The sequence below is a fragment of the Salmo trutta genome, chromosome 15 (assembly GCF_901001165.1).
Source record: "Salmo trutta chromosome 15, fSalTru1.1, whole genome shotgun sequence".
Classification (NCBI taxonomy): domain Eukaryota; kingdom Metazoa; phylum Chordata; class Actinopteri; order Salmoniformes; family Salmonidae; genus Salmo; species Salmo trutta.
In genome coordinates, this window is record NC_042971.1 from 8,424,695 (window position 1) to 8,436,270 (window position 11,576).

The 11,576-nt window shown below is 42.0% G+C and overlaps 1 protein-coding gene across 1 annotated transcript; it reads left to right on the plus strand.

Moving 5' to 3' along the window:
- Window positions 1-813: 813 nt before the first annotated feature.
- LOC115149622 (zinc finger protein 2 homolog) lies at window positions 814-4,368 on the plus strand (the record flags this gene model as incomplete). Its single annotated transcript, XM_029692574.1, has 2 exons — window positions 814-818; window positions 3,309-4,368. Coding segments are annotated over exons 1-2 (1,065 nt in total), but the record flags the coding sequence as incomplete, so codon positions are not given.
- Window positions 4,369-11,576: the final 7,208 nt, after the last annotated feature.

Consider the following 11,576-nt stretch of genomic DNA (forward strand, 5'->3'; position numbering starts at 1 on the left):
GCTCACTCATTCGGGAACAATTGCAATCAATATATATATTTACGCTCAGTGTGTCTTTGGGATCTTTGTTGAAAAGTTTGTTCTGTTGGAGAGGTTGTCCTCGCATTCTCTCTCTCTCTCTCTCTCTCTCTGTTAGAATGGATATTTCAAAGTGACATTCATTAATGTCGTTATAGGACAGATGTTTCGTCGGTCTTCGCATTCAATGATACCGAATTCCTAGCTGCAGACTAGTAATTAATATCAAAGACTTGTTATTATTCTGTCGGTATCAATAGTCTAAGAGTTTAACCACGTGGTATGGTTAAAGTTCAGACAGAGGAATGCATGGTCTCCAACGTTTAGCCACTCGTAATGGAGGTAAGCTCGGTCTGGTGATAGAAACCCTGGGTGGGGGTTATATTCGGAATTCGGAAAAAGGCTGTCTCATGACGCCAGGTCCCGTCTGTTCATGGGGGTGTGCCGATGACTTGGTGAAACTTTACACAGAAATACAATTCTCTCACATTAACATCTTATAATCATCCCAACATATTCCAAATAGCTTTATCCTTATTCATTCATTTTTATACAACCATTAGATGTAAGTCTCACAACTGAGGCTATTATATAAACAGCGCCATGGTAATGTGGCCGTATTGTCTCTCATGAGTTTCACAAAATTGTACCAAACGGACCAGTTCGTAGCTGGATTCTTCACCGATCTTTTATACCTTATCCAGAACATAAATGTCGTTTGGTTCTCCAGTCCTGTGAGGTGGAAGAATTCCTGGGTTCTTTCTATGAAACACACTCTGTCTCAAAACTGTGGCCATGAGGTAGGACATTCTTTTAGGAATTTACGACCGCTCTCACAGAGCCTGGGTAGGGGGAGGTAGGGGGATGGTGCATAGAAAACCCAAAGAGGGCAACATCATGACAACACAAACATATTAACCAGGACATTCAAACGAGCCTTACGATTATAATCCAAAAGTAATGTGAAATGTACTCATAAGCAACCTGGAGGCTGTTTTTGCTGTCAGCTTATGAGAACTCCCCTGAGTTTTCCCCCACGGTGGTGAATTAGTGAATAAACACAGAGCTTAATGTGAGTTTCCTTCAGTAGCACTCGTGATAGTGAGCTGTAATATTCAGAATACATTGTGAAAAACTAAAATCTTTGCTCAACATTTTTGCTCCAGGCAGATATAGTACATCCATAACTAGTGGTTTCCTCATTACCAGATATACTACATCCATAACTGGTGGTTTCCTCATTACCAGATATACTACATCCATAACTAGTGGTTTCCTCATTACCAGATATACTACATCCATAACTAGTGGTTTCCTCATTACCAGATATACTACATCCATAACTAGTGGTTTCCTCATCACCAGATATACTACATCCATAACTAGCGGTTTCCTCATTACCAGATATACTACATCCATAACTAGTGGTTTCCTCATTAGCAGGGAGGATTTTCTGCAACCAGATTGTGTGTGCGTTGCCCTCGTGCTGCAAATTTAGCAAACACAGAAAAGGGCCTATATTGGAGACCAATAGTTGTCTGGCACACTGCTTAGGATTTCAACAACTTTAATAACTTATTTCTAGTTACTACTAATGCAAAAACAAGACAAAATATGATTGTTGCTAAGTTGACTGTCTTAAAACATCTTTGGGATAGGGGGCAGTATTTTCACGGCCAGATGAAAAAACTATTCCGATTTAAATTGGTTACTACTCTTGCCCAGAAACGAGAATATGCATATTATTAGTAGATTTGGATAGAAAACACTCTGAAGTTTCTAAAACTGTTTGAATGGTGTCTGTGAGTATAACAGAACTCATATGGCAGGCAAAAACCTGAGAGGTATCCAAGCAGGAAGTGGCCTGTCTGAGAATTTGTAGTTCTTCTTTTGGTTCTCTATCGAAACTACAGTATCTATGCGGTTACGTAGCACTTTCTAAGGCTTCCATTGGCTCTCTAAAGCCTTCAGAAAGCGGATTGAGGCATCTCCTGTCTCTGGGCAGAGTATAGTAGCTCAGTTTGTCAGTGGTCTGCCCGGTGACGAAGAGATTGGATATGCGCATTCACGAGACTACGCTGTTTTTTCTTTTCCTCTTTGAATGAATACACTATTGTTCGGTTGGAATATTATCGCTATTTTACGAGAAAAATACCATAAAAATTGATTTTTAACAGCGTTTGACATGCTTCTAAGTACGGTAATGGAACATTTTGAATTTTCTCTTCTCGATATGCGCTCGCGCGTTACCCTTTGGATAGTGACCTGAACGCACAAAAAAACTGAGGTATTTGGACATAACTATGGATTATTTGGAACAAGAACAACATTTCTTGTGGAAGTAGTAGTCCTGGGTGTGCATTCTGACGAAGCTCTGCAAAGGTAATACAATTTTTCGAATACTAATTCTGAGTTTAGTGTGCCCCGAACTTGGCTGGTGTCAAATGAGCTAGCCGTGATAGCTGGGCTATGTACTCAAAATATTGCAAAATGTGCTTTCGCCGAAAAGCTATTTTAAAATCTGACATAGCGATTGCATAAAGGAGTTCTGTATCTATAATTCTTAAAATAATTATGTATTTTGTCAACGTTTATGATGAGTAATTTAGTAAATTGATGTGCACATTCACCGGAAGTTTTCGGTGGGAATACATTTTCAGAACATCACACACCAATGTAAAAAGCTGTTTTTTTATATAAATATGAACTTGATTGAACAAAACATGCATGTATTGTATAACATAATGTCCTAGAAGTGTCATCTGATGAAGATCATCAAAGGTTAGTGCTTCATTTAGCTGTGTTTTGGGTTTTTGTGACATATATGCTTGCTTGGAAAATGGCTGTGTGATTATTTTTGGCTATATACTCTCCTAACATAATCTAATGTTTTGCTTTCGCTGTAAAGCCTTTTTGAAATCGGACAATGTGGTTAGATTAACGAGAGTCTTATCTTTAAAATGGTGTAAAATAGTCGTATGTTTGAAAAATTGAAATTATTGCATTTTTGAGGTTTTGTATTTCACGCCACGCCCTTCCATTGGATATTGGCGAGGCGTTCCGCTAGCGGAACGTCTAGATGCAACAGGTTAATTGTCAAATAATTTAACAGATGTCAATTGTTGTACAACTTCATGGGTATGCTCTGGGCATCACATTTTACCTGAAATAAACAATGGATTTCTGCTGTTGTGGGCCTTTAACCATCTGTCTGACTTTGTCATTCACACAGGAGAGATACTTAACTATCGTGGATCCTCTGGGGAGCCTCAACAACATCATGATGCTGAAGAGGCAGAGAAGAGTCACTCCAGATCAGAACTCCTCAAGAAACACCTGCAGAGACCCACAGGGAAGAAATCTAACTGCTGCTCTGACAGTGGGAAAAGATTCACCTCTTCAGTAAAACTTAAAATACATCAAAGAATTCACACTGAAGAGAAACCTTTTGGCTGTAGTCAATGTGGGAAGAGTTTTATTTGGCTACCAACACTGAAATCACATCAGAGAATACACACTGGAGAGAAACCTTATGGCTGTGATCAATGTGGGAAGAGTTTTATTCGGCTACAAACCCTGAAATCACATCAGAGAATACACACTGGAGAGAAACCTTATGGCTGTGATCAATGTGGGAAGAGTTTTATTCGGCTACAAACCCTGAAATCACATCAGAGAATACACACTGGAGAGAAACCTTATGGCTGTGATCAATGTGGGAAGAGTTTTATTCGGCTACAAACCCTGAAATCACATCAGAGAATACACACTGGAGAGAAACCTTATGGCTGTGATCAATGTGGGAAGAGTTTTACTACATCTAGCTATCTAACTATGCACCAGAGAACACACACTGGAGAGAAACCTTATGGCTGTGATCAATGTGGGAAGAGTTTTACTACATCTAGCTATCTAACTATACACCAGAGAACACACACAGGAGAGAAACCTTATGGCTGTGATCAATGTGGGAAGAGTTTTATTCGGCTACAAACCCTGAAATCACATCAGAGAATACACACAGGACAGAATCCTTATAGCTGTGATCAATGTGGGAAGAGTTTTATTCGGCTACAAACCCTGAAATCACATCAGAGAATACACACTGGAGAGAAACCTTATGGCTGTGATCAATGTGGGAAGAGTTTTACTACATCTAGCTATCTAACTATACACCAGAGAAAACACACAGGAGAGAAACCTTATGGCTGTGATCAATGTGGGAAGAGTTTTATTCGGCTACAAACCCTAAAATCACATCAGAGAATACACACAGGACAGAATCCTTATAGCTGTACTCAATGTGGGAAGAGATACTCTGATAAAAGATCTCTGACTAAACATCAGAAAATACATGGAGTTGTTTCATGATATCAATGAATTAATGTCCCAATGTAGAATTTTTTAACATTGTAGTAGGAGTATTTTAATGATGTCACAATGTAGAACCCTAAATGTTTGTTCCCTGTTCTATTGATTTCAACATGATATGGATATTAGCCTCAGGGGGAAAATCCAGGCTCTGAAATGAAAGAGTACTATTTATGTGAATTAACAAACAGTAACTAACACAAAAAGAGCTGTGTTACACTTACCATGTTGGTGACCCACTTGAATCAAAATGCAACACTTCAAAATGTAGCTAGCTGTTTTCTACAAGTTGTCCTCTAACCAGTGATGTACACATTATTCCCAGATTCTGTGTGGTTTTTAGCTGTTAGTTTTAACAGGACGTTCAACCTCATCTCCCTCCTCTCACGCAATTGATTTCAACATGATATCGATGAGTGATGACAAATAAGTGTTGCGTTCCTTCCTGAAGATTAATTTTGTTCCAAGGGGACGAGAGTTCTAGAAGCTAGTGGGGAAAAACATTTTTTTTTCTTGTTTTTAATTGTTGACAGCCAGTAGACAACATGTTTATATTGGTGAAGGTGAAGCATTGTAGTTGATTATAATATGAAATATAAGTTGTTTTCTGTTGGTGGTAAGCATTCTCTTAAGGTGTTACAGTCTTTGGTTTTTCCATTTATGTTTTGAGGTTTGGATTTTAGCATGTATAGCTCGTTAACATGTATAGCTCGTTAGCACGTCTAGCTCGTTAGCACGTAGGACGCACTGATTGGTGTCACCTCGTTAGTCAGTATGTGTTACACCTGTGCTGGCTTGTCCATCTCGTTAGTGGGAAGGTGTTTCACCTGAGCTGGTCCAGGTTCTATTTAAGAGTGTCTGGCCCAGTGCTCCAGTTGTCTTGATACATGTGGAGAGTCAACACCTTTAGTTGCTCCACCTTTTTGGTTTGCTTCCTGTCTTTAAGTTTGGTGTGGGTTTTTCTTTTGTTTCTCTCTTCTTGGGCAGATTTAGTGGGTCTCATGGTGGGTGTCTTTTACGTCCCAGTTGTTGTTACTAGTCAACTTTCAGTGGACACTGTGAGAGCAAAATTGCAAGATTATGTTATAATACTTTTATTGCATCAAATGGTTGTTTTATGCAACAGAATAGAGGGTTCTTATAACTATTGTGTCTGTGTGTTCTACTGAGGAAGGGCCTCTGGGAGAAAACACTGACAGGAGATTTACAATGTCTTTTGGGTGATAAAACCTAAAGAGACTGCATTCCAGAGCATGAGTTAATGTTTCTGTTCTATATGGTACCAGGGAGAGATGACCCCAGGGCCAGACCCTGGTCTCTACACAAAGAGTACTGTTTTTACAGCAGATACTGTCTGCTGAGAATTATAAGTATCTTTCATACAAATCTTAACCTTGTGACCCGTTCTATACATCTGTTGTTTGTCATGTAGGTTGAAAGGGGTGCAAAAGACCTTGGTACTTTTGTCTCAGGGCTCTCAACGAATCATCTGGGGATGATTCATCTCTCAACGAATCATCTGGGGGTGATTCATCTCTCAACGAATCATCTGGGGGTGATTCATCTCTCAACGAATCATCTGGGGGTGATTCGTCGACCAGCCATCATTTATCATAGAGCACTCAATTGATTCACTTTATAATTGTATGTTGTATTGACCTACTCCCTTATTATTAAGTGAATAAAGATTTAGTTTAAGTATAACTCTGACTTGTGTGATAAGTTTGTCTCATTTGATATTAAAGAAATTAACAAACACATTTGGCGATGGGAACGTGAATCTTGACTTGGTGACTGACAACCTGGGTAAATGACCTGGCTCCTGACGACCTGGGTAAATGACCTGGCTCCTGACGACCTGGGTAAATGGTGCACGAGGGATCCCTCTAACTTGGGATCTGAGGGAGACCACACTTCGGGAACAGAGCAGATGAACCCACCTTTGATCTGAGAGGATACCACAACTCAAACCTAGTTTTTTTTAAAGAATGAGGTGAGCAAAACATGCAAGTGCAGGCTCAGAGTGTGTATTCTTGTGTGTGATATATTTAGGCTGAATATCGATATAAGATATATATCCTGATATTTTTTCTGCAAAGTGAGAGCAAATGTTCAGTCAAAGTCAAAGCCAGATATGACATGTCTCAAGTAGTTTTATTGAAACCGGCTATTTCAGTGAACAGTTGAAAAATCAAATGAATAAATAATAAACAGGGCTCTTCACCTGGTTCAGATTAAATGCTCAGCTGGTCAAATAACAATAACATGCAAACATAAACACTGTATAACAACAGGAGTACCTTTTTTGAAATCAAAGCTCCCTAAGGTGCACATGTAAATAAATAAAAATATCTTAAACAAAAATAGCCTATAAAATAAAATAGGCCTATCTTTTTCTGAAATAAATATTATATATATTTATGAGAAAAGTCAACTTTTTTTTAGTTTGACAACTTTAAATGGCTTATTAAAATCAAATTACAGATTTCTTCTCCTTTCTAACAAATCCAATAGATGCAAGTAGCGAACATTACAAAATAATAAAATATGACAAACCCTCGTAAGGGCAGCAATTATATATAAATAAAGAACAAAATAAAGTGCTCAGTTTGAGAAAATGTTTTTTAAACATCAGCCTGAGATTACCATTTGCTTTTTGTTAACTCAATTTCTTATCTGAACAGCCTCAACCAGTTGCACAAGAAACAGACTATCAACTCAATAAACATTTTCCCCCTCTTTTTTTACTTTGATAAACAGTAATGCTGTCTTGAGGTAGACATTAGAAAAATCAATTGTAAATTTCGGTGTTCCTCAAGGTTCCGTTTTAGGACCACTATTGTTTTCACTATATATTTTACCTCTTGGGGATGTCATTCGAAAACATAATGTTAAATTTCACTGCTATGCGGACGACACACAGCTGTACATTTCAATGAAACATGGTGAAGCCCCAAAATTGCCCTCGCTAGAAGCCTGTGTTTCAGACATAAGGAAGTGGATGGCTGCAAACTTTCTACTTTTAAACTCGGACAAAACAGAGATGCTTGTTCTAGGTCCCAAGAAACAAAGAGATCTTCTGTTGAATCTGACAATTAATCTGGATGGTTGTACAGTCGTCTCAAATAAAACTGTGAAGGACCTCGGCGTTACTCTGGACCCTGATCTCTCTTTTGAAGAACATATCAAGACTGTTTCAAGGACAGCTTTTTTCCATCTACGTAACATTGCAAAAATCAGAAACTTTCTGTCCAAAAATGACGCAGAAAAATTAATCCATGCTTTTGTTACTTCTAGGCTCGACTACTGCAATGCTCTACTTTCCGGCTACCCGGATAAAGCACTAAACAAACTTCAGTTAGTGCTAAATACGGCTGCTAGAATCCTGACTAGAACCAAAAAATTTGATCATATTACTCCAGTGCTAGCCTCCCTACACTGGCTTCCTGTTAAGGCAAGGGCTGATTTCAAGGTTTTACTGCTAACCTACAAAGCATTACATGGGCTTGCTCCTACCTATCTTTCCGATTTGGTCCTGCCGTACATACCTACACGTACGCTACGGTCACAAGACGCAGGCCTCCTAATTGTCCCTAGAATTTCTAAGCAAACGGCTGGAGGTAGGGCTTTCTCCTATAGAGCTCCATTTTTATGGAATGGTCTGCCTACCCATGTGAGAGACGCAGACTCAGTCTCAACCTTTAAGTCTTTACTGAAGACTTATCTCTTCAGTAGGTCCTATGATTAAGTATAGTCTGGCCCAGGAGTGTGAAGGTGAACGGAAAGGCTGGAGCAACGAACCACCCTTGCTGTCTCTGCCTTGCCGGTTCCCCTCTTTCCACTGGGATTCTCTGCCTCTAACCCTTTTACAGGGGCTGAGTCACTGGCTTACTGGTGTTCTTCCATGCCGTCCATGGGAGGGGTGCGTCACTTGAGTAGGTTGAGCCACTGACGTGGTCTTCCTGTCTGGGTTGGCGCCCCCCCCCTTGGGTTGTGCCGTGGCGGACATCTTTGTAGGCTATACTCGGCCTTGTCTTCGGACGGTAAGTTGGTGGTTGTAGATATCCCTCTAGTGGTGTGGGGGCTGTGCTTTGGCAAAGTGGGTGGGGTTATATCCTGCCTGTTTGGCCCTGTCCGGGGGTATCATCGGATGGGGCCACAGTGTCTTCTGATCCCTCCTGTCTCAGCCTCCAGTATTTATGCTGCAGTAGTTTATGTGTCGGGGGGCTAGGGTCAGTCTGTTACATCTGGAGTATTCTCTTGTCTTATCCGGTGTCCTGTGTGAATGTAAATATGCTCTCTCTAATTCTCTCTTTCTTTCTTTCTTTCTTTCTCTCGGAGGACCTGAGCCCTAGGACTACCTGGCATGATGACTCCTTGCTGTCCCCAGTCCACCTGGCCATGCTGCTGCTCCAGTTTCAACTGTTCTGCCTGCGGCTACGGAACCCTGACCTGTTCACCGGGCGTGCTTGTTGCACCCTCGACAATTACTATGATTATTATTATTTGACCATGCTGGTCATTTACGAACATTTTAACATCTTGACCATGTTCTGTTATAATATCCACCCGGCACAGCCAGAAGAGGACTGGCCACCCCTCATAGCCTGGTTCCTCTCTAGGTTTCTTCCTAGGTTTTTGGCCTTTCTCAGGAGTTTTTCCTAGGGAGTTTTTCCCAGCCACCGTGCTTCTTTCACATGCATTGCTTGCTGTTTGGGGTTTTAGGCTGGGTTTCTGTACAGCACTTTGAGATTTCAGCTGATGTACGAAGGGCTATATAAATAAATTTGATTTGATTTGATTTTGATTCTACTACATCAGGGTCTCTCTCTCTTTACTACATCAGGGTCTCTCTCTGCTACATCAGGGTCTCTCTCTCTCTACTACATCAGGGTCTCTCTCTCTCTACTACATCAGGGTCTCTCTCTCTCTGCTACATCAGGGTCTCTCTCTCTGCTACATCAGGCTCTCTCTCTACTACATCAGGGTCTCTCTCTCTCTACTACATCAGGGTCTCTCTCTACTACATCAGGGTCTCTCTCTCTCTACTACATCGGGGTCTCTCTCTACTACATCAGGTTCTCTCTCTCTACTACATCAGGGTCTCTCTCTCTCTACTACATCAGGGTCTCTCTCTCTCTACTACATCAGGGTCTCTCTCTCTCTACTACATCAGGGTTTCTCTCTCTCTACTACATCAGGGTCTCTCTCTCTACTACATCAGGGTCTCTCTCTCTCTACTACATCAGGGTCTCTCTCTCTCTACTACATCAGGGTCTCTCTCTCTCTACTACATCAGGGTCTCTCTCTGCTACATCAGGGTCTCTCTCTCTCTACTACATCAGGGTCTCTCTCTCTCTACTACATCAGGGTCTCTCTCTCTCTGCTACATCAGGGTCTCTCTCTCTACTACATCAGGGTCTCTCTCTACTACATCAGGGTCTCTCTCTCTCTGCTACATCAGGGTCTCTCTCTCTACTACATCCGGGTCTCTCTCTACTGCATCAGGGTCTCTCTCTCTGCTACATCAGGGTCTCTCTCTCTCTGCTACATCAGGGTCTCTCTCTCTACTACATCAGGGTCTCTCTCTCTCTACTACATCAGGGTCTCTCTCTACTACATCAGGGTCTCTCTCTACTACATCAGGGTCTCTCTCTACTACATCAGGGTCTCTCTCTACTACATCAGGGTCTCTCTCTCTCTACTACATCAGGGTCTCTCTCTCTACTACATCAGGCTCTCTCTCTACTACATCAGGCTCTCTCTCTACTACATCAGGGTCTCTCTCTCTACTACATCAGGGTCTCTCTCTCTACTACATCAGGGTCTCTCTCTCTACTACATCAGGGTCTCTCTCTCTCGGCTACATCAGGGTCTCTCTCTCTACTACATCAGGGTCTCTCTCTCTACTACATCAGGGTCTCTCTCTCTGCTACATCAGGGTCTCTCTCTCTCTGCTACATCAGGGTCTCTCTCTACTACATCAGGGTCTCTCTCTCTCTACTACATCAGGGTCTCTCTCTACTACATCAGGGTCTCTCTCTCTCTGCTACATCAGGGTCTCTCTCTGCTACATCAGGGTCTCTCTCTCTACTACATCAGGGTCTCTCTCTCTACTACATCAGGGTCTCTCTCTCTACTACATCAGGGTCTCTCTCTACTACATCAGGGTCTCTCTCTACTACATCAGGCTCTCTCTCTGCTACATCAGGGTCTCTCTCTCTCTACTACATCAGGGTCTCTCTCTCTCTACTACATCAGGGTCTCTCTCTCTCTGTTACATCAGGGTCTCTCTCTCTGCTACATCAGGGTCTCTCTCTCTACTACATCAGGGTCTCTCTCTCTCTACTACATCAGGGTCTCTCTCTCTACTACATCAGGGTCTCTCTCTCTGCTACATCAGGGTCTCTCTCTCTACTACATCAGGGTCTCTCTCTCTCTACTACATCAGGGTCTCTCTCTCTCTACTACATCAGGGTCTCTCTCTCTACTACATCAGGGTCTCTCTACTACATCAGGGTCTCTCTACTACATCAGGGTCTCTCTCTCTACTACATCAGGGTCTCTCTCTCTACTACATCAGGGTCTCTCTCTCTCTACTACATCAGGGTCTCTCTCTACTACATCAGGGTCTCTCTCTCTCTACTACATCAGGGTCTCTCTCTCTACTACATCAGGGTCTCTCTCTCTACTACATCAGGGTCTCTCTCTCTACTACATCAGGGTCTCTCTCTCTCTACTACATCAGGGTCTCTCTCTACTACATCAGGGTCTCTCTCTCTGCTACATCAGGGTCTCTCTCTCTCTGCTACATCAGGGTCTCTCTCTCTCTGCTACATCAGGGTCTCTCTCTCTACTACATCAGGGTCTCTCTCTACTACATCAGGGTCTCTCTCTCTACTACATCAGGGTCTCTCTCTACTACATCAGGGTCTCTCTCTCTACTACATCAGGGTCTCTCTCTCTCTACTACATCAGGGTCTCTCTCTCTCTGCTACATCAGGGTCTCTCTCTCTGCTACATCAGGGTCTCTCTCTCTACTACATCAGGGTCTCTCTCTACTACATCAGGGTCTCTCTCTCTACTACATCAGGGTCTCTCTCTCTATAATACATCAGGGTCTCTCTCTGCTACATCAGGGTCTCTCTCTCTATACACATCAGGGTCTCTCTCTCTACTACATCAGG